This window comes from Mytilus galloprovincialis, chromosome 11 (assembly GCF_965363235.1).
Source record: "Mytilus galloprovincialis chromosome 11, xbMytGall1.hap1.1, whole genome shotgun sequence".
NCBI lineage: Eukaryota > Metazoa > Mollusca > Bivalvia > Mytilida > Mytilidae > Mytilus > Mytilus galloprovincialis.
In genome coordinates this window covers 68,584,041-68,608,079 of record NC_134848.1, presented here as the reverse complement: position 1 = coordinate 68,608,079, position 24,039 = coordinate 68,584,041, and the positions used below count along the sequence as shown (strand labels likewise).

The following is a 24,039-nucleotide window of genomic DNA, read 5'->3' as shown; positions in this document are numbered from 1 at the left end:
CCCATCAGCCCAAAGAGTCAATGAAAAATATGTAAAATGTAAAATAAAAAAAATCCCTAATACCTATCCTATTTTTTCAAAGATGTAATAGCTGAATAGCATGAACACAGATATTATTTTATTTGACCTAATTGAAAAAAAAATAAATTGAAAAAAAATCTTTATATTTTTTTCTAAAGGTTGTAATTACAATTAAGTTGTATTATAAATACAGAGAGTGCTTGGCAGTGGCAGATCCAGGGGGTCCGGGGGTTGGACCCCCCCTTTTTTTTTGGCCGATCAATGCATTTGAATTGGGACATATAGTTGGAACCCCCCCCCCCCCCCTTCTTTTTAAAATGGCTGGATCCGCCCCTGCTTGGTGTCTTTCAAACAACCAACTAATCATGCTAATGATGGATGGTTAAATAATTGCCATGAATGCAGTTAAAACAATATAAAACATCTAACATTTAACCTTATTTGCAATGCTTGAGCAAAAATGACTGTAGTCTATGTATATATTGTACAAGGCTGATTTAAAATTACCTCATACCAGGTTTCACCAGTCCAATGGCAATAGACCTGACCAGGTCAAGAAAGGTACGATTAAAGGAATCAGCTAGGAATTAAACGATCATCATTGGTATAGGTGAGTTTTTTAATAGTTGTTGCATGGCAGCACTCCTTTTGCGCCAATTACTGTTTTTCAGGGGTATCATTTGCGCCAAAACAAAAATTTCAAATGTATCAATTGCGCCAGTTTTCGGAACTCATTTGCGCCAATTTACCTGAACACATATTGATCGTACATATTAAAGATTAATATATATTTAGTATGATTTTTGTGTTATAAATTATTAGTTTTTGGACAATATAGTAAAATTTCACGCTACAACTTACATTAATTTGAGAAGTACAAATGCATCAGCATTTAGAACTAGGCATGTGTCAGAAAAGGAAAGTTTCGCCGTTGAAAAGTATGAGAAATATGCAGAAGGAGAACTTAGCCGCATAGACTTTGTATGTGTAATAAGTTATAAATTCTAGCCTTTAACTTCTTAAACAGATAGAATGAAATTCAAAACAGTGTGGCTGTGGCCATTGATTGACACATTAAATTCATCCATTGACTGGGGACAATTTAGGTGAATGTTTTTATGTAACGACCACTGCTCACTATGTACTTTTGAAAGACACTTATTTTTTCGAATTATTTTATAATTAAAGGCGTTAAGAAACCTTTGGTGACCCTACAGTTTAAATGTCTATCGTAGGTACGTCGTGAACAGTGGTCGTTACAGATAAACGTTCACGTAAATTGTCCCCAGTCAATGGATGAATTTAATTTATTATACTTCATGTAAAAATGCCAGATTTTGATTGGCTTAAACGAGTGTGTCATTTTACTCTATCACATAGCTGAGCGGGTGACAATTTTTTTGAATGTTACCCTCTCGTGCAGAGCCTCAACTGGTTTCTTCAATTGGTTACCAGATTGTATAACTGTCACATGTACGCTTGAAAGTAACGAAGATAAGCAAAGACATGTAAGATCCTAAATGACACCGATTTTAATCAAAAACAACAGGCGACATGTTTGCTGAAGTTTCAGAGGATGATATAACCGATTTACTTGAATTAAAAGACTCAAAGTCAACAAAAAGATGCATTACACATAGTCTTAAGAGTTTCCGTGGTTTCCTAGGAGAAGACAATGAATTTGAAACGTTTGATAAACCAAAATTGAATGAAAAACTGAGACTGTTTTTTGCTTCGTTACGAAAAACTGACGGGAATCACTTAAAAAAGTCTACCCTCACTAATTATAGGTATGGCTTAACAAAATATTTGAAAGAACATTGTTCCATAGACATTACAAAGGATGCTCAATTCGCAGGTTCAAAGGATGTATTCAAGGCTGTCGTTGTAAACTTAAAGAAAAAAGGGTATGCCTCTACTGAACACAAACCCCCTATTTCTAAAGAGGACTTACAAAAGCTTTATAACACTAATAGTATTGCAATCAATACGACAACACCTTATGGATTACAAAAGAAGGTATGGTTTGACATAATGTTCTATTTGTGCAGGAGAGGCCAAGAAAACTTGAGATCCATGACAAAAAACACATAATTTGCTATTAATGATAATGGAGAGTTATGAGGAAAGAATTACATCACTCGAAAAAACAGTTGAAAATAAATGCGATGAGGACAAAGTCAAGCAGATTGTTTGTGAGGAAATTAAGAGCTGCAATGAAGAGATGGTAAAAATAATGGTAAAAGAGGAAGTGAGCAAAATAGAGGCACCAATCACAGAAGAAGGTTGTGACGAGGATAAAGTGAAAGCCATAATAACAGAAGAAATAAGTAAGATACAAAAGCCAGATAATAAAGGAGATAGTGACTCCACTAACAACGAGATAGATAAAGCAGCAAAAAATATAACAAGGAAGGAGACTGTTACAAATGTCCTCGAAGAAATTAATGAGAGAAAGTCCAGAGAAAATAACTTGATCATCTTTGGGATTCCGGAAATAGATGAAGAGAGCAAAGAAGTAAGAGAAAACACTGACAAAGAAAGACTAAACGAGCTATTTAAAGACTGCAAAATACAATTGGATAAGGAAAACTTGAAGACAATTAAAAGACTTGGGAAATTTAACAGAGAAAAACTAAATAGACCAATCCTAGTAAAATTACCAAGTGCAGAGCCTAAGATCACCTTATTCAGAAATATACACTACATAAAAACAAATCCCAAATATGCAAAAGTGGGAGTTAGTAACGACCTAACCCAAGCAGAAAGAGAGCAAGAAAAAAGACTATGGGACCAAGCCAAAAAACAAACGGAGGATGAGATTTCGGGGGACTACCACTTCAGAGTAAGGGGCCCACCTTGGGCAAGGAAGGTTGTCAGATTAAAGAAGCTAGACTCCTAAAAGGAAAAAGAGGAAAAGAGGATGTAAATAATTTTAATGGTAAAAAGGTTTTTAAAAATGCAGAAACAGATAATTTTACAGTTTTACCCAAATTGAGCTGTATATACACAAATGCAGACCAGTTATTTAACAAGCTGCCTGAACTAACAGTACGAACACGAGATGACAAACCAAAAATAATTGGTATCACAGAGGTTAAACCAAAAAATAATCGTTATAAACCAGGAATCTCAGAATATTCTTTAGCCGAGGTATCTGACTACAACATGTTTGGTAAAAACCTAGACGTCGACACAGGCAGAGGTCTTTTATTGTACATAGATAAACAACTGGACGCATCACAGGTCCATATGAATACAGAATTCCAAGAAAACTTATTTATTAAGATTAATTTAAATCAGTCAGACCAGCTATTATTAGGCTTGATATACAGGTCACCATCAAATAGATCACAAGAGTACACTAAACAATTAAATTTACTTACTACTGAAGCGTGTAATAAAGGCTACTCACATATCTTAATAATGGGAGATTATAATTATCCAGAAATAAACTGGGATAGTTGGAATTCACCAGGTGATAGTACAGAAAGTAATGAATACAGATTTTTAGAAAATCTACAAGAAAATTTCTTATTCCAACACGTTACAAGACCAACAAGATGGAGAGGCACCAATACACCGCATACCCTGGACCTGATTTTAACCAATGAGGAGAATATGGTCTCAAATTTAGAATACCAAAGTCCACTAGGGAAAAGTGATCACTGTACCATGAAATTTGACTTCAATTGCTACACAAATATTAAAAGCAAACCTAAATTAATTAAATTATTCAGTAAAGGAAACTACATAAAAATTAAAGAAGAATTAAATAAAATTAAATGGCCAGAATTACTACAGAAAGAAAATGATATAAATGAAAACTGGAAATCAGTTTTAAGTATAATTCAAGATATGGACAAAAAGTATATACCAACAAAAGAAAGAAAACAAATCGGTAGAGGGAAAAATAATTTCCCAATGGACAAAAACACCATAGATAAAATTAAAAGAAAAAACATCCTGTCAAAAAAGATTACCCATAATAACGACCCAGAAGTGAGGAAGGAATACAATAAGATAAGGAATCAAGTAAAAAGTAGGGTAAATAAGTTGAAGAGGGAATATGAGAAAAATCTATCAGAAAAAGCTAAAGAAAACCCTAAAGCTATCTGGAGCTATATCAAGTCAAAAACAAAAACCAAAGAAGGAATTGGGGACTTACATTTGGATCCAGAAGACACAAAATCAGATAAAACGGAAGATAACAGCAAAAAGGCCAAATTACTAGTAGAATACTTTTCCAGTGTCTTTACAAAGGAACCTGACGGCAAGGTACCATCACCAACGCCTGTATTAGTAACTAATGATATGCCATATCAAAAAATTAAGGAAGAAGTAGTGCTGAGACATTTAAATGCATTAAAAATAGACAAATCTCCAGGGATGGATAAACTACACCCCAGACTGTTAAAAGAGATCGCTGAATCATTGGCAAAACCTTTATGTATCATTTATAATCAATCACTTGAAAGTAAGACTGTACCTAACGATTGGAAGAATGCTATGATAAGTGCAATATTTAAAAAGGGTAATAAGTCACTAGCCAAAAACTATAGACCAGTCAGTTTGACATCAGTAGTATGTAAAATAATGGAGAAAATATTACGTGAATTTATAATAGAGCATATGAAAAAGAACAACCTATTCTCTAAAAAGCAATATGGATTTATTGCAGGAAGGTCAACTGGTCTCCAATTATTAGAAGTGATTGATAAATGGACAGAGGCACTAGATCAAGGATTAGACATAGACTGCATTTATACAGACTTTATGAAGGCCTTTGATAAGGTACCACATAAAAGATTAATAGCCAAAATCAAAAATCTAGGTGTCCACGAGGATATAGTAGGGTGGATAACGAGCTTTTTAGAAGATAGGAAACAAAAGGTCGTAGTGAATGGTGAAGAGTCAGACTGGGCTAACGTTACATCTGGGATACCCCAAGGATCAGTATTAGGACCACTACTATTTGTTTTATATATAAATGATCTCCCAGACCAAGTAGATTCTGATGCATACCTATTTGCAGATGACACTAAGATCTTCAGAATAATTAAAACACAAAATGACAGACAAATTTTACAAGAAGATCTTAATAAGATGGAATCCTGGAGTGACAAATGGCTACTAAAATTTCACCCAGAAAAGTGTAAATATATGAAAATAAGTAAGAAATCTAATAGCACTGACCCTCCACCAATCTATAACCTATTAAATCATCCTATAGCACAAGTTAAAGAGGAAAAAGATATTGGAGTCCTCATTGATGCAGAACTCACATTCGAAAACCACATTAGTGAAAAAGTGAACAAAGCAAACTCCATATTCGCAGTTCTTAGAAGAACATTTAAATACCTGGGAATAGAAACATTCATGCCACTATACAAAACCATGGTTAGAACACACCTAGATTATGCCAGCTCAGTCTGGTCCCCATATAAAAAGAAAGATATAGACAAAATAGAAGGTGTTCAAAGAAGGGTAACAAAACAACTACCACGGCTAATAGACATGAGCTACCCAGAGAGACTAAAAAAACTAGGCTTACCTACATTATCCTATAGGAGAATAAGAGGAGACATGATCGAAACCTTCAAAACAATGAATGGATACTACGACAAAGAAGTTAGCTCATTTTTAAGAAAAGCAGAAGATTCTCAACAAAGATGTAGTAGTAGGACCAACAGCAATAAAGTAGTTCATCAAAGATTCCAATCTAATATCCGTAAACACTCTTTCTCTGTTAGAATTGCTAAAACCTGGAACAAACTACCAGATAAAATAACAAAGTCACCATCGATAAATTCATTCAAAAATCGACTAGACAAATATTGGTCAGACGAAGAATTATACTATAATGACTATAGAGCAGAAATATCCGGAAGTCACGGTCAAAATAGTATAAGAAATACATTAAATTACGAGTCTGGTGAAGAGGAACCTTGAGGGATCCTGTACTGGAAATCAACTATAAGTAACTATAAGTAAGTAAGTATTAAAACAGATTCAAGTGGAAGAGAGTATGTGCATCAACAAATAGATGAATACGATAAAAATCATCGTGATGAAGCTTCCCCTGATGATACCGTCGGTGAAGCAAGGATGTACGCAAGAGAAGGTGATCCTCTGTGTCCAGTATTATCATTTAAATTGTATCTGGAAAAACTTCACCCAGCTCTCAATGATTTTTGGCAGCGCACAAAGGATTCCTTTGATATAACTGACACAACATGGTATTGTAAAGCTCCCATGGGGAAAAACAGTTTATCAGTAATGATGCCAGAAATTTCTGAAAAGGCTAAACTTTCTAGAAGGTACACGAACCACTCTATACGCGCAACTTCCATTACTGCAATGGATGAATCCGGCATAGAAGCTAGGCACATAATGCGAGCCAGTGGACATCGAAGTGAAGCCTCTATCCGTAGCTATTCTAAGAGACTAAGCGAAAACAAGCAACGTGAGATGTCTGACAGTTTAAATAGTATTCTTCAAACTAATCAAAGTGACAATATTAATCATGAACTTCAGTCTGAAAATGCTAAAGGTGATCACAATATAACTGTAACTACACCTGAAGCACAGCCATTACTTGGGCTCAGTGCAGCTGAAATTGAAGCGTTATTTTCATATGAAACCACATTGGAAGAGATCCCTGTCACGCCTATGGATATTACGGTTGCGCCGCAAAATGTTTGTGTATCTGATAACCAAAACAAAGAAAACTCACCACATCCAGCTGTTTCTTCAAATGTTCAACTGTCGATGAACAATGTGCAGCCATGGTGGAACACACACACAATGAATTTATGTCCTAATATTACTAACAGTGTGGTCAATTTCAACATTTACAAATGATTTTCCAAATTTAATTGTTTCACCAACAAAACAGTCATTTTCAGTAACTGTTAAATTTGATCCGACAGACAGTTAAATTTATTTATTGTTGAATTGTTTCATATATAGTTATATACAAAATGTTTATAACATTTGTTTTTTTCTCTTGTTAAAGAATTGATGAAAATATTTCTGTTTTCTTGTTTTATTTTCTCCATTATGTGACATAAAAAAAAAATGGGGTAGATGCGCACATGAGACAATATCTTTATTTCTATTATCTTATACACAAATGCCAATACAACATGATTTAAAGTTGCAATATTTTTTCAGATAAAAATAACAGAACATTCAGTATAATAAATTAAATAACACATAGCTGAGAGGGTGATAGACAGATTGTAACCCCTTGAAAAACATTGTCAACCTCGGCTTCGCCTCAGTTGACAATGTTTTCTCGGGGTTACAATCTGCTCTATCACCCTCTCAGCTATGTGTTATTTATATAGTGTCAATCAATGGCCACAGCCACACTGTTTTGAATTTCATTCTATATTATTATGATGTCCGACTGTACATAGTTTTATAATTAAAAAAGTTAATCATTAAATGACTTAAAATTACTTTAACTCTGCCAGTGAAAACTGCAAGTCCCAAGCCTGGATAAAGGAGGAGAGAATGTAATTTTTCTTTAAATTGGCGCAATCGTATATTTTATTTTTGGCGCAAATGATACCATGTAATTTTGAAACAGGTGGCGCAAACGTAGCATCGGAGAAAAAAAGTTGTGGCGCAAAAGGACGCATTTTTGGCGCAAACGGATCTCTCCCTGTTGCATTGGGATAAATGCATGTTTTGGATTAATTCATAATCAGGAATAGCTGGGAAGGAAAGAAACGTGTTGCTACGTGAACCCGGAAAGGCCGGGACGAATTTAAAAAAAAAATCTAGAGACGATCGTTCTGAGTGTGCCACCTACACATTCAAACGTGTACACAAGCACAGTATTCTCTATCTATGTTATGTGTTTTCATAATTATGTGATATAGAGCAAAAAAAGGTAGCAGCTTTTTGTGTCGTGTTGTTAAGCATTTCCAGGGGAGATAATGTTATTTTTCACAGTGTGTTTGATAGGTTTGTTACATTGTAACATTATATAATACACACTCATAAAGTGGATTAAAAAATAGCCTCTCACACTCAATTAACTGAATTTCAATTATTCTATTTACCGTAGTGCTATTATATAAGACTTCGGAGGTTCATATCACTAATATTCAACGTTTTTATATCGGATTTTTTTTTACTCTTGTTATTGAACGGTTCATAGTAAAAATTTAAAAAAAAAATCCGATAAAAACAGAATGAGAGAGATATTCCGTATTGTAAAACTAATTTTTCTCACATGTTTGTTAGATATGTTGAAATACAGACAAATGTTTAGTACGTATACCCATCCCCTCTTTTTCAATTCATTAGTTCAAGATACAGCTCTGAAGAATATGCAATAACCTAACATTGATAATTTAGCTAACAATAAATTCAGTACATTTTTCTAACAAGTGAAGACCAATGAAAACATTGATATGATTTGAAAACATGTAGACCAATTAAGTAGGATCTTGTGGTTTCGTAGACAAAAATGATAATTCAACATTTTCGATTCATATTCTAGTATATTTAATAACATGTTTATATTTTGTGACGCATCTGATGTATAAATCCAGTGCCAGATCCGGGAAAGAGCTCTTAGTTCCGATCCGTTTGTTTGGGGAACATGTGGTTGCAACCCCCTCTTTAACTGCCTGTTCGATTTTTTGTTTGCAGTGTCGAAAAGGGAGAAAGACAGTTTTATCAAGAAGTTATGTGAAAGTTCTGCTATACATCCAACAGTCAGGAATTATTCTGAAGTACACATGTCGACCAGAGGCATGGAACTGAGAGGAGAGGGTACCAGATGCTTATCTGAGATTCCAATTTGAACTAAAGAAATCAATATATAAAGATATGTTGGAGAAATAATCTATATGAATAAAGTTATGCCACAAAAGGAACTTCTTTTTTTTATATACAGAATTTGTCAAACGTATCCATAACAGAAGAGATGTGAATGCATCCTTCATAGCCTTGTAATACTGATGGTAATAAGTTATATAATTTCTGAGATGATATAGCAGTGCCATTGGTTTCCCATTTCTCCTTCTTCAAAGAACTTGATCATTTGAACTCTTTTTTTTAATTGGAACCCTGTTCAAGAACAGTTAAAAGAGCATATGCTTAATTTTCGTTATTTTTTAGAATCATCATTTTTTTTAAATGAAACAGGTTGTACATTCCACATAAAATATGCCAGTCAACCGTAAATGTTAACACCCCAAAAAGGTATTTAGTATATTCATTTGTCAACTTACAGAATATGTCAAAGGTTTAAGCATCCCAACCATTACCATGTGACTTGAGTTTTTGATTTGTCAATATCAAGCAAACTCGATATTTTCCATAACATCATAATAGCCCCTGCTCTGTAAGCACGTCTTAGGAACGGCTTGGTTGATTGTAAGTGTTTGGTGCATAGACTGAAGACTTGAGACCATAGCATGGAGGTAAGTATGTATAAGAACAACGTTTTCAAGAATATAGGCGGATTCGAGCGGGGGGAGGGGGAGCTTTAGTCGGAAAAATTTGTTTGATTAAACATAGGGAATCACTGAAGCATGACTGGAGCGAGCTCTCCTAAGCTCAGTAAGTGCCCCCCACCCCCACCCGAAAGTAAAATTTTGGATCCGCCACTGAATATTGGTTTGAACAGTGAGATGGAAGTCTTCAAATGTATATAAAAAAATGATGAAAGTCTTTGTGCTGGTATGAGAAAAATAGAGTGAGCTACCGTATATACGGTAAAAATTAATATAGGGGGACTTTGATATCCTTGAATCTGTTTCTGAGTTGTGAAGAACTAACAAAACTGAAAAGAACTAACAGTGGGATGGTTATTTAAGTAAACTACTATAATACAATCGAGTCTTTATGTGATAAACTATAATAAAATTGAGTCTAATGTAAAACTAAGACTCTTAATGTCTTGCAAATTTTTGACTGAAGGTAAACTATTAAGAAAAGAAAAATATATAAATAGTAAATTCAAATCGCATGAATCGTATGAATAATATTGGCGAACAAAAAAAGTATCACATTATGTCGTCTGACAATTGTAAGATGATATAAGATGATAGACTAAATATGTATCGAAAATATCGCACAAAAGAAATCATGAAATAACTCAGTGCAATCCCAATTTAAGATGCAAACACATGAAAAGAAAAACAAAATCACACCATATAAATGTATCCACATGACACAAAACAAAAACCAAACTGCATTATTAATTCAACAAGACGCAAAGAGTCACAAGAAATTAAAAAAAATCCATTCGCGGGCAACTACCGACTTATTATACTGTTTGATCGAACACAAACATAGCCAAAATATGACACTCAAGAAATAAGACCCAAACTAAATTACAAGTAATTGCAAGATCAATAAATGATGTATAAAAAATAATTCCGAACCACAATTGGTTAACACAAACAAAAGGAATACAACGATATAAATCTATGCTACCCCAAAAACTCAACTTCACAATGGTCCACAAATCCGGGTTACTGTATAACTAAGGTGTAACAAAAAGTGTAACAAAACTTTTTGAAATAATACAGAAATTATGACTGTCGGTGTAATTGTAATTGTTTAAGGAAAAAACATGTCAAACATGCAAATATTATTTAAAAAAAATAGTTTTAATCACTAAAAAGTCATGTGATGTTACATATATACATGTAGGACGGTTGTGTTCGATGCGTAAATTAATTAACAAAACCCCGTCATATAACATCCAACTTTGAAGTTGCGTCTTAATGTCAAATTTAGGTGTGCCACTTTGGGAATGGTCTTAAACGATTGACAATTCATTTCTCATTTTTTGTAATTTTCCCCGGATTTTTTCTATGTCGAGCAAAAAAAAGTAGCAGTTTATAAGGAGACCCCCTAAATGACGTAACAGCTTGACTTATGGTCGTTTTAAAAACGATTGTTTGCAAGTTGCATTGTGAACAATTGTACAATATGAAAATTAATCAACGTGAATGCAAATATCTTAATTGACTTTACGGAAAGTAACTTTTGTGACATCTTGACAACCGTATACAAAGTTCATTACACTTTTCTACCTTCTAAACACAAGAGGTCGAATTATTTTGTTCTATTTAAACCGCATATCGGACTGTTAATGTTTTGCATGATTCCTGATTTTCTGAATACCGTAAATAGTGCTTATTTAAACAAAAAACATTTGGGTGATGGCGTTGAAAAGAAATAGTTAATATACTCAAAAAAGAACATACCACCCCCTTTATGAAGCAAAATATTCGGTCAATAAATGTTTTCTTCAATAAATGGACATGAATAGTATAATGGACAATGCTGAAAGTAAAGAAATGATGACACTGACGTTTATATTTCATTCAACTTATGTCATCAATTTTTGGCGGTAGGCTGCGATTGGATCATAATGTAACACGTGTTTAATCCCGATCAACACTTGCAGATCTAGAGACGAGCACGAATTTAAAAAATTAAAGTATATGCCTGAGTTTATAAATTATAGCATATTAAGACAAAATCCATTTTTTCATAAACATTTCATTCACTAATGAAGTAGGAAATTCATTCTTTTGATACATTTATATTGTTCTCGAATTTATATCAAGGTCCATATCCAGGACAAAACAGGGTGGACAACTTTATGTCCCCATTTAAATGCATTGATCATAAAAAAAAAAGGGTTGTTCCAACCACCGGGACCCATCACCACTGAATATTATATTCATGTATTTGGCAACAAACGCGCGATTTTTACGATTTTTTTAAGGGGGGTGGGGGATGGAATGGCACATCCTGCATTTTTTTCTTCAAAAATAAAGATCACAGCCTGTTTATTTTAAAATGAATTAGCCCTTCCCGCTTTCCGATTCATCCATAAAAATCAAACGTTATCCTACTTACCACTAAAATATTTCTTTAATATATTACTTTTTTACGAAGCTGCATTCTAAAAAGTCTTAAATTAAATGTGTTCAACATTCATCTTTTACTTGAAATAGTTCTTTTTTTTTTTTATCAAATTATAAGATTCCCAATTGTTTTTCTTGAAAAAAATTCTCGGTTGAAGGAAAATGAAAAAAAAAATGTATTTATACTATAACTTACATTTACTGCTTTATGGCTATCTAAGTTTCTCAAATGTTTAGTCTTGCAAAATGTATTATTACTTTCTTGAAACGTCGTACACAGGGGCGGATCCAGGATTTTGTAAAGGGGGGGCGAAGATTATAAATGTCGCCGAGCGAAGCGAGGCGAAAAATTTTTGGGACCTTTTTTCGGCTAAAAACATAAAATAAGTGTAATATGCACAATTTAAACGGTTCCTGGCTTGGGGCATGTATATTTTATAGTTGCTGTATTAAAAGTGTAAGGGTTGGACATTTTTTTATGGACATGGACATTCGATGAAATTTACAATACGACCAACACGAGTTAAAAAAGACAAACAAGCGAAAAATTTTTGGGACCTTTTTTCGGCTAAAAACATAAAATAAGTGTAATATGCACAATTTAAACGGTTCCTGGCTTGGGCATGTATATTTTATAGTTGCTGTATTAAAAGTGTAAGGGTTGGACATTTTTTTATGGACATGGACATTCGATGAAATTTACAATACGACCAACACGAGTTAAAAAAGACAAACAAGCGAAAAATTTTTGGGACCTTTTTTCGGCTAAAAACATAAAATAAGTGTAATATGCACAATTTAAACGGTTCCTGGCTTGGGCATGTATATTTTATAGTTGCTGTATTAAAAGTGTAAGGGTTGGACATTTTTTTATGGACATGGACATTCGATGAAATTTACAATACGACCAACACGAGTTAAAAAAGACAAACAAGCAGTTTTTATCAAAATGTTTGATTGATATATGTTTCACCCAACATAACTTAGAGAACGGAAGTGAGGGGTTCCAAATCCCCCAAAGATTACGAAAGTGTCTGAAATGACAACGAATTTAGACTGATGGTCGACAAATGGAGACATAAAGGTCACACCCAGTAGGCAGGTTACAAAGTATTCAATATATATAAGTCCGGCGAAACAGACATTCAAGTCAGACACGCAAACCCCGGCCCCAAAAAAACTACGCCCGTTTTTTTCATCATGTTCATTTCATGCTAAATAATTTTGTTGGAAATTTTCGTTTTTAATAGCAAAAAACTGGACAAGACTATTGTTTTTAATCCAGATACGGTTCAGAATTTTTGTTTAAGGCAAGAATCAGAGTCAATTTTTCTCTCTCAAATATCTAAGACTGTCTCCTCAAATCAAATGGTTCGTACCTGAGACTTGAAATTCTTATAGAGCTTATACTAAAATTGAGAATGGAAATGGGGAATGTGTCAAAGAGACAACAACCCGACCACAAAAAAACAACAGCAGAAGGTCACGAACAGGTGTTCAATGTAGCGAGAAATTTCCGCACCTGGAGGCGTCCTTCAGCTGGTCCCTTTATAACAAATATAGTTCAGTGATAATGAACGCCATACTAATTTCCAAATTGTACACAAGAAACTAAAAATAAAATAATACAAGACTTACAAAGTCTAGAGGCTCCTGACTTGGAACAAGCGCAAAAATGAGGCGGGGTGACAGGGGTTCTTTATTCAATTTGTTATTTATAAAATAAGCTGGTGCATTTGGGGTTAAACATGTTTTCGTAGGTAAATAATATTGTGGAATTTCTTTTTCTTGAGGGTGCAATAGTCTATATAGTATTTACTATTACTTTCTGTTTGGTGGAATAGTGAAATAGAAGTCAATACGTTCTTGCTCAATCCTGTGTTGCTTTGAAGGTTTCCTGATTGTCATGACATCCTCAGCCTAAGCAATGTTTATTACTGTAATTTTAATTTCAAAATGACCGTCGTGTGCCGTTTTTTCAACGCACTGGTCAACTCCACCATAGCAAATCACATGACTTTGACAATCAGTAAATACCACCGAAAAATATCTTTATATTAAGTAAAGAATTGTCGTATAAAAATTAAATACTCGGGAAATGGCAAAGTTCACGAAGTCTAGTCTGATAAAATAATTTTACAAAAAAAAAAAAAAAGTCCGAGCAAAGGGGGGGCGTACGCCCTCTACGCCCCCCCCCCCCTGAATCCGCCACTGGTACAAGTCAGATAAAAAAACCCAAAAGTAACAAAAGAAACACGCCGGTAACAACCAGCCGAATAGTTTTTTTGCACTTGTAGTTAGGTCAAGGTCAGAGGCTATCGCCTCTGACCTTGACCTGACTACTCGTGCAGAAAAACTATCCGGCAACGGTTGTTACCGGCCTGTTTCTTTGTTACCTTTGTATTTTATCTAATACTTAATCTGTTTTGTAATTTTTAACATTTTGTAAAGTTATGAAGTCCACGGGCACAATTAAAGTACCAAGATTTAATTAGATTATACAACTTTGACACTCGCCCGATATGAGTAATCACCAATCAATGTAATTAACATGTCAAAAGTTCACACCTGAGACATCAAATTCATTTAATTGAATTACTTTATTTAATCAGGTAGCATTAAACATAAAATGTTGATTGCAGTCATCCTGTTCTAATTATTGTCTAGTAATTTCAAGACTACAATTTTTATAATAAATAAAATTAAAGATTTAAATGTGAGCTTATGATCACCATCATTATAGTTGAAAATTAAAATTATTGTCTTATAGGTTCTTGCGCCTGTCCCAAGTCAGGAGCCTCTGGCCTTTGTTAGTCTTGTATTATTTTAATTTTAGTTTCTTGTGTACAATTTGGAAATTAGTATGGCGTTCATTATCACTGAACTAGTATATTTTTGTTTAGGGGCCAGTTGAAGGACGCCTCCGGGTGCGAGAATTTCTCGCTACATTGAAGACCTGTTGGTGACCTTCTTCTGTTGTTTTTTTCTATGGTCGGGTTGTTGTCTCTTTGGCACATTCCCCATTTCCATTCTCAATTTTATTATTAATTTAACAGAAAAAATAGTTATTGATAGTGTGATTCGCGCCAGTAAAATCCGTCAGGTCATTTTTTTTGTGTAGAAAACTAAAGGTTATATATAAAATATTCATTAATCTCACAGATTCATTAATTCAATGAAATCTTAAAAAAAAAAAAATGAAGCGATATCAGCACTTTCTGTCGATCAGATCAATATTGTTCGTAGCGTAATATTCGCTGGTAAAATCCGTCAGATCAACTTTTTTGTAGAAAAACTGTTTTATTTATATATAGTCTTTATTAAAAAAAATAAAAATAAACTCAGATTCTTAATATCATGAAAATATATTTTAAAAATTGTAATCGCTCAGAGCAATATATCAGGGACTTTATTCAATATGCAAAGCGTATATTATTCAGTGTCTGAAAACGATGCGTTTTTTTGTTGCTCAAAACTATTTTTTAAATATTTATTTGAGATTTAAATATTAGAATGCATTAGTGAGGGGGGATAGGACCTTTATCGGGACTCCGGGATTTCGTGTTTTTAAGCCCGGGATTTCGGGACCAGGACCCCTCATACCCCCCTCATTAGTTAAGTGTCTCAAAGGACTTCAAATGTAAATAAAATATGCCAAATAACAAAAAAAAGATATGATAATTTTTATCTCATCCAGTCAATCGTCATGTCATTGGTGTAACCCGAATTAAAGAAATAATATAATTCTGTATCATTAGATTTGCATTTTATAAAGTAATTTTAATCAAGGACGTATATTAGACGTATGTTAGTTATACGTCCTCGTTTTAATGTTCTGTTGTATATTTCAGTAGTTTTTATTGTAATACTTTTTAGTACGTAGCAGTCCTAACTATTATAAAGTTAGGGAGAGGTACGTAGGCAGACCTAAATATCAAGGGACGTTACTCAAAGATGGCATTGACAATTTTCAAGTACGTTTTGTGTTATTACGAAAATTTTGGTGCTAACGGTGCTGCAAACGATCGTAAAAAAACTTCACAGTGAATGCAACTACATTGGTTATAAATTGTAACAATATTTGTGTATGGAACAACAATTCTAACGAAACAATATCAAATGAAATATTATGCAATAGTGAAACCACAGGGGCTTGTTACAATAATTGCCGGGTTTACTATCCATACGAACCCCTAAAATACACAAGGGAGGAAGCTCATTTGCAACAATGCTTCAAATTATTGCTGTAAAATTTTTCTAAGACTTTCACTTACTTTGTGACCTGGATAAATCTGTTCCCACTTGAATTATCTCTTCAATGACATATATTTATTACCTTAAGTAACCTCTATAACTATTGTAATCCTTAAAACAAACTAGACATTTCTGAAATAGAACGAATCGAGACCCTTGATTTGAAAATGAAAGTACTAAAGCGACACCTATTGGAAAATATATGTAAACCAAGTTACTTAAGGTGGAACCAAACACCTTGACTAAAATTAATTTGGCTTATTTATTTTCATAAAATTTTGACAAAATATTAAATTTTACTCAAACTCGACATTTCTGAAATAGAACGAATCGAGGCCCTAGATTTGAAAATGAAAGTACTAAAGTGACACCTATCGGAAAATATATTTTTGGCTCTCTCGGGAGTTTACCACAATATGAAGATGAAAGACAGTGTGTACCTCATAATTCCCGCCAATTTTTACATTATTGAAATCTAAAATACAGTAGACTTCCGAAAAACATAACATTTATGGTACCACCCGAGAGTGCCGAAAATTTATTTTCCGGTAGGTGTCGCTTTAGTACTTTCATTTTCAAATCTAGGGCCTCGATTTGTTCTATTTCAGAAATGTCGAGTTTGTTTTAAGGATTACAATAGTTATAGAGGTTACTTAAGGTAATAAATATATGTCATTGAAGAGATAATTCAAGTGGGAACAGATTTATCCAGGTCACAAAGTAAGTGAAAGTCTTAGAAAAATTTTACAGCAATAATTTGAAGCATTGTTGCAAATGAGCTTCCTCCCTTGTGTATTTTAGGGGTTCGTATGGATAGTAAACCCGGCAATTGTAACAAGCCCCTGTGAGTGAAACCGGGTCCGTTCGCCCACAGGCAAAGTCACGTCACTCCCATTATCGTTTGGCCAGTTTTACGTTCTCACCCCACAAGTCATTATCCTGGCTCAACTGTAATATATGGTAGAAGTAGTTCCTTACCCAATTAAATATTCTGACAGCAGCAACGATATGCATACTGTATCAAGTATAATGTATGCCTGTTAATGTATAATTTGCCAATGACATACACATTGAGGTGACTCGGTGGCCGAGTGGTCTAAGTAGTTAGTACTGTTATCACAAGCCAGTCAAGACTGAGGTGGTGAGGTTAAACCCTGCTCAAGCGGTTGCACTGGACTCCAATCTTAATTGACAAGGTTTGGCAGTTTTTCTATAGTAGGTCAGTGGTTTTCTCTGGGCACTCAGGCTTCCTCCACCAATAAAAACTGGCCGCCACAAAATGCCTAAATGCAGTGATTAAAAGTGGCATTTACAAAAGTTAAGATATTGTTTCTAGATTAAAGAAAAACAAATTAATTCAAGAACAAGAACATGAAGAAGACCTTTTTTCGTTTATGAATTATTATGATGAAATGGATACATGCGGTCTCACTAATTAGTGTCAAGAAGAATTTTAGCGACAAGAAGCGTCAAGAAGCGACTAGAAAAGTAATTCTAGCAACAAGAAGCGTCAACATTGTCAAGAAACAATTTAGCGACCAGAAAACATTTTTTATAAAATATAAAGAAATATGCATTTACATGTAACATGTTTAATATTTTTTTAATTTATGAGGAGAAATAAATTGATATTATCGCTTCTTGTTGCTTCTTGATGCTTCTTGATGCTTCTTGTCGCTAATTAGTGAGACCTGATACATGTATATAAATATTTTCATGATGATCAAAGACTGACTCATTCATCTGTATGTCTTGTTAAAAGATAAGAAAATTCCAAACACCTAAATGTATCACTGTCAAACATGATCACTATCCTTTATTTTTTCATCAAAAATCTTTATTGTTTTTACTCCTACTAACTTAGAAGCTAATTACCAACTTGTGTTTTACTTTACATTAAACATATGTTATGATACCAGTGATTTATGGACTAAAAATTTAAAAATAATGTGATTTATAACATATGTTTGTTACATCATGATAATTGTACATGTTTCAAATTGGTAATATTCATTCTTGTTTTTTTAAAATTTATATACAAGCTCTGTTGATATTATTGTTGCCTTTAGGGACGACATCAAAAGATCGATGTAGGATAAAAAACTTAAATCAAATAGTTTTGGGGGTGGGGGGGGGGGGGGTTAAAATTCTGCAAGTTTTGTATATCTTAAATCGATTTTTACATATATCCCTATTGGTAAATCAATTTTTCCCAAATTAAGTTAAAAGGGGAATAGGGGGGGGGGGGGGGGGGGGGGGAGGGGGGGGTCATTGAAAAAAACTAAAGTTTTTTATCCTACATTGAACTTTTGATGTCTCCCTTATGTAAACCAAGTTACTTCAGGTGGAACCAAACACCTTGACTAAAATTAATTTGGCTTATTTATTTTCATAAAATTTTGACAAAATATTAAATTTTACTCAATTTGACCCTTTGACCCTTTGACCATGTTGACTGTTTGATAAAGATATAAAAATTTCAAAAAACTTAAACCACACACTTTCTCAGAAAATTTAATTGGATATACTGTATACATGGTATAGCAGTTTGTCTAACACAATTTTTTGATCAACATGATCAAAGAGAAGCTTAATATTCCCACAATACAACATGATTAAAACGTTTAGTTGATTTTACAGAGTTAACTCCCTATTGTTTAAGGTACCACCTTAATTATAAAAAATAATGTACACCCCAAGCCCTTAAATCATGGCAAACACACGGTCCTGTAATTTCAGAGCGTGATCCCAGCATGATCAGTCCCCACACCGTTTACTTTGGATTCATTTATTTTCATAGTACCAATTTTCATGGATTATAGAAGTCTTACATATTCGTGGATCTTTAATTTCATGAAACATTTAATTTGGTGGTTCAACTGTACCCACTGAAATCCACGAAAATTGTTATCCGACAAATAATAATATAAATCCACAGGACCATTTATATTTTTTTTTTTGGCCTGAACACCATTACTTTGATTTGTGTTGATGATATATGTGAAGAATATAAGAACATGCTAATTGAATTTATATAAAATAACTTGCTTTTTTTTTACAGAGGAGTAACAAAGCTTGCCATTGGTGGGGCTGCTGTCTATGTAACGGTGGACCAGGGAGTGTGGAAAGACTCTCAACAGGCCAGCAAGGCTGCAGAAAAAGTCAGAAATAATGTGTTATCTGCAACAAATGAATACAGCAAACAGGTAAATGTTAATGAATTAATTTGTCAAAAGACCTTGAAACATATTGCCATCACTTGGTGTCAATAATCCATCTTTTACACTTTTAGATATATCTATGCATCATTCATTATACAAAGGGACACAACTCTCATGACTTTACTATAAAAGTTTTATAGTACAGTCATGAGAGTTGTGTCCCTTTTATTTAAACACATATATATTGTATGACCATCATGACCAGACCATACATATTATATATAACCATGCAATAACCATTTGATAACAGAATCATATTTCATAATTTGATAATTGTATTGGTTTTAAAGAAAAAAAAGTATCAGAATTTCTCCTTTAAATAAAATAGAAGTATACCTTCACAAATTTGAAATGATATATATTGATCAATCAATATTTTTACATCTGCACACACAACAATGGATGTTATTATGACATATTGTTGACGAGTAGTGAAAGATATATTCCTTGAATTTTCTACTTTATTGCCATTAAAAAGTCTATGATAAAAATAATCAGAAGAATAACTAATAATAGAATTCAAATATTGAAAAATATTCAACAAGCATCAAATTATTAAAAAAATTTTGGTCTTGCAAATCACTTTTTTTTAGAAATAGAACTTTAATATTATATTAGTTTCAAAAACACTAAATCAGAAATTGTGTAAGTCCTAAAATGACCTCCTTTATCATGCTTATCAAATATTTTTCTTAAACTGAACAATTTCCTGATTCCGAATTAAACATGTTAAATGGTCTTTATTTCATTTGAAAAGTTAAAAATCAAATTGAATTGAAATAGGGTGAACAAAGTTTCTTCATGATCTTGTTTTGAACTGCAAATAACATGAATAAAGAATAAACCAGACAAATGATTAATCATGCTGACATTTTCATCAGTTATAGCAGTACCTCCATTTAATTTATCCCAACAATAACCCCATTTAAGTTTATTTTAATCACATTATCAGGTCATAGTCAGTTTTATAAGTGAAACATTTTTGTGCCTTGCCTATGATGGTAGTGGAACATTCATAAATGATATTGTTTTCTTGTCTGTGGTGCACTGTGTACCTTATAGGTATGTCAGTCCTCAATTAATTTTCGTCTCCCAAATTAAAGAAGTTTACATGTACTATGAAGTTGTAGTCTGACACATCAGCTAGAAATTTTCTTCACTTTATCAGTTGAACATTTTAAAAATGTATGCCAATTTTACAATTTGCATCCTATTTACACACTTCAATAAAGGTCCAAAGAATATGTGATGTTTGGAAATTATTGTAAACTCAGAAATTATTGTGATGTTTTTATTATTGCAAAAAATGCAACATGCTTATATTCGCAATAATTTAAACCCGCATTTTTCTCAATATTGCAAAAATTTCAATTGCACATATTAATTGGTTAAAGTTGTTAGCTCTGGTGTTATTATTTTGGATGTTAATTATAATGTGAACTTTGTATATATTATCCAAATTAAAATTTTGACCATGATTTTACAGTTCAATAAACATGGTGATAAACCACTTGTTTCAACTAGTAAAAGTTAGATTTAGTTTATTGATTCTTCAGAATTTTGTTCTTCAGTATCACAGCCTCTAAGAATTTATCTTGTTGTAATTAATGAGAATTTTCTGCATAACAAGGGTATTTTTAACCATGATTTTATTTCTTTTACAGATTGTGACAACTGTCAAGAAAGGCATAAACGAAGATATACCAAAGTCATGGAATTCAGGTATAACATCAACATGATGACAATTATCCCTATTTTCGAAATTTTCCTATGAACTTACTTACTGATAATTTTCTTTCTCAGCAATTGTCAGCAGAATCAAGTGATATCAAAAATTATCTTTAGAAACTAAGGAAGCATGTGCATTGTCAATGAAATTATAAAACTCATAGGTAAAATAGTATTAAACAGACTATCATTGTTCATCCAAACTTGATTGCTTTTCTCACTTTCGCTGTACCGGATCAAGCGAGAGAAAAAATCTAGTCAAGATGACTAATGATAATCTATAAATAGAAAGTTGAAACTTTTAAGTACTGTAAATTAAGAAAATGGTGCGTGCATTTATTATTGCGATTTTGTTGTTTTAAACTTGATTGTAATTTTAATTTTTACGATTTTGAGAAAAATCTTGTTTAATTCATATATAAAATATTTCATAAAGCGAGTCTTGAAAATAGTCTCTAAAATATATGGTGGCCACGCCATGTAGTTGATTGATTTATTATTGGTGTTTTAATTTTATGCTATTTTCAGCACTCTTAGATATTTCATGACAGCCAGTAAGACAGTTTTATTTGGTTAAGAAAAAACAAAGCCAGGGTCCCAAGAGAGAACCAACACTCTTTCTCAGTCAATAAAGAGTATAAATTGACTTGGCCACAAGCAATATTGAAACTCACAGCCTCAGTGCTGGGTGGCCATCTAGAGATCAGAGCAGATCAAATCTAACAAACTTACACCAATGTTTATACACAAATTTCATCTCTGAAACTTTTGTGTTCAACGTTATCAAACTTTAGTTGAATTTTCGATGGGGCATCTAGTTTAAACATTTCATCAAGGGATTTGATCCATTAACAAATGTGAACACTACTGCTAAAAATAGAACAGAGGGCAGGCATGAAAAAATAAGGTTGAAGTGTGAGGTTACGGTTGTTTTCCTTGTAGTAAGATTCATGTGAACTTGAAACTAAGTACATATGTATGCTCTTTATGGTGTGAATGTTTACAAATATTTGTCAATTCACAGTTTTAACAAAGTTTGATGATTCATAGAACATGGCGATGTGATTATGCAAGAGGGAAGTTAAAATACCATATAAACTCATAAATTGAGGAAAGTTGGATACCAGTAGGATATTCAAACTCATAAATTGAAAATAAACAGCATGACTAAAAAAGAAAAAAAACAAACAATAATACATAAAACACATAATAGAAAAACTAAAGACTAAGCAACACGAACCCCACCAAAAACTGGGGGTAATCCCAGGTGATCCAGAAGAAAAGGCAGATCCTGCTCCATATGTGGCACCTATCATGTTGCTCATGTTAGAGCAACCTATAGATATATCAATAATATAATTTTATGAAAGCACAAAAATTAAAAAATCTTATTCAGTTGTTCATCATGTTCATGATACATGCATATTTATTTTATTCCATTTTTTTTCAGGTGTACAGCTTACATTCAGCACTCTTGCAGAAACTCCAGAATATAGCAAAAAAGCTTTGGTATCAACAAAAGATTTAGTGAAAAAACAGTTGGGACCATAACAGAATTTTAGTGTATGAAGATGATTAATGTTGACTATTTAGCTACACTGTGAAAATCTTATTTGATAGATAACATTTTTAGCAAGATATGCTGTCAGTGTTTCAATAAATCTATTTTGTTTGTCCTAGTTTTGTACTGCATGCATGATATCAGGGTATATCAGATGTTTTACCAATAGCAGTAATATCTTTAATAGGCCAAATCGTACAGTGCTATGATTCCTGCCTCACAAGAATTTTAAGAGCTCTATGATTAAAAAATGAAATAGAAAAACAATTCAAAGGAAAACTCAAAATGGTAAACACATCAAAATGGCTTAAAATCCATAGCTCAATTAGAGATCAACTTTGTTTTGGAATATTGAATTGCAGTTTTAAAACAAATACATTTACTTTGCTACAAACATGTGCAATTTAATTCAACTCATTATTAAAGTACATAAGACATCGAAATTGAAACCTCCTCTTTCTGGTGGTACAGTCTGGTTTAGTATAAATCATGATTGATACAGAAGTATGCTGCAGTTGGCTTACAAAAAGATTTGGTATGACTGCCAATCAGACAACTCTCCACAATAGATTAAAATGACACAGAAATTAACAACTATAAGGCACTGTAAGGCCTTCAACAATGAGCAAAGTCCATACCACATAGTCAGCTATATAAGGAAAAATAACAAAGTAAAACAATTCAAACGAGAAAAACTAACGGCCTTATTTATGTACAAAAAATGAACGGAAAAACAAATATAAAACACAAATATAATCAACAACAACTGAATTACAGTCTCCTGACTTGGGACAGGCACATTCATACAGAATGTGGCAGGGTTACACATGTAAGCGAGATCCCAACCCTCCCTCTAACCCAGGACAGTGGTATAACAGTACAACATAAGCATGATAAGGTCAAACTATTAAAATCAGTTGAAAAGGTGCAACTCATTATTATTTATCTATATTTATTAAACAATCAAAACCTATCATGTGTCAAAAATTTAATTACATCTTACAACATCTGCAAATGCGATTGCCTCTAGAAATGTTGTTATAGTGACAGGTGTCTAAATATAATTTCTTCAAGCTTCCACTACGTTGTTTTGAAGTTGTGCTTTAAAATAGTGACATATTGTCAACTCATATTGCAAAGAACAACAAAACAATTGAGTCAAATATATGTTAATATTTAAAAATACTAAAAGTATAATTGGCTAGTTCATTCAAAGGCAGTATTTATTAGCAAATATACAAATACTTATATGAAAAGCTAAGTAATGATATCTTGAACTGTGTCATTTTGGACCCTAAAAACATCAATCGACGAGAATAAGTTTGCGGTAACTTTCACAATT

General features: G+C 33.0%; 3 protein-coding genes across 3 annotated transcripts; all 3 read left to right on the top strand.

Annotated features, from left to right (window-relative positions):
- Nucleotides 1–1,349: 1,349 nt before the first annotated feature.
- On the top strand, nt 1,350–2,115 carry LOC143052001 (uncharacterized). Its single transcript, XM_076224973.1, has one exon. It carries the CDS (start codon nt 1,576–1,578, stop codon nt 2,113–2,115), a length of 540 nt encoding a protein of 179 aa, XP_076081088.1. The 5' UTR covers nt 1,350–1,575.
- A 16-nt stretch (nt 2,116–2,131) lies between these two features.
- Nucleotides 2,132–7,053, top strand: LOC143052000 (uncharacterized). The gene is made up of 4 exons (XM_076224972.1): nt 2,132–2,351; nt 3,005–3,196; nt 4,856–5,194; nt 6,017–7,053. The coding sequence occupies exons 1-4, from the start codon at nt 2,132–2,134 to the stop codon at nt 6,883–6,885; spliced, it is 1,620 nt and encodes a 539-aa protein (XP_076081087.1). The 3' UTR covers nt 6,886–7,053.
- An 8,749-nt stretch (nt 7,054–15,802) lies between these two features.
- LOC143052687 (uncharacterized) lies at nt 15,803–22,810 on the top strand. Its single transcript, XM_076225754.1, has 4 exons — nt 15,803–15,907; nt 19,249–19,393; nt 21,073–21,130; nt 22,587–22,810. The coding sequence occupies exons 1-4, from the start codon at nt 15,888–15,890 to the stop codon at nt 22,685–22,687; spliced, it is 324 nt and encodes a 107-aa protein (XP_076081869.1). The 5' UTR covers nt 15,803–15,887; the 3' UTR covers nt 22,688–22,810.
- The last annotated feature ends 1,229 nt before the right edge of the window (nt 22,811–24,039 follow it).

What these genes read in the sequence shown, in the direction of transcription:
- LOC143052687 (XM_076225754.1), top strand. Translation starts at nt 15,888, where the DNA reads ATGGCATTGACAATTTTCAA. An exon ending in ATGGCATTGACAATTTTCAA is followed by an intron (nt 15,908 to 19,248) that starts GTACGTTTTGTG and finishes TTTTTTTTACAG; the next exon opens with AGGAGTAACAAAGCTTGCCA. An exon ending in ACCAAAGTCATGGAATTCAG is followed by an intron (nt 21,131 to 22,586) that starts GTATAACATCAA and finishes ATTTTTTTTCAG; the next exon opens with GTGTACAGCTTACATTCAGC.
- LOC143052001 (XM_076224973.1), top strand. Translation starts at nt 1,576, where the DNA reads ATGTTTGCTGAAGTTTCAGAGGATGATATAACCGATTTACTTGAATTA.
- LOC143052000 (XM_076224972.1), top strand. Translation starts at nt 2,132, where the DNA reads ATGGAGAGTTATGAGGAAAGAATTACATCACTCGAAAAAACAGTTGAA. An exon ending in ATCTGACTACAACATGTTTG is followed by an intron (nt 3,197 to 4,855) that starts GTAAAAACCTAG and finishes TCAAAAATCTAG; the next exon opens with GTGTCCACGAGGATATAGTA. An exon ending in GTGTAAATATATGAAAATAA is followed by an intron (nt 5,195 to 6,016) that starts GTAAGAAATCTA and finishes ACTATAAGTAAG; the next exon opens with TAAGTATTAAAACAGATTCA.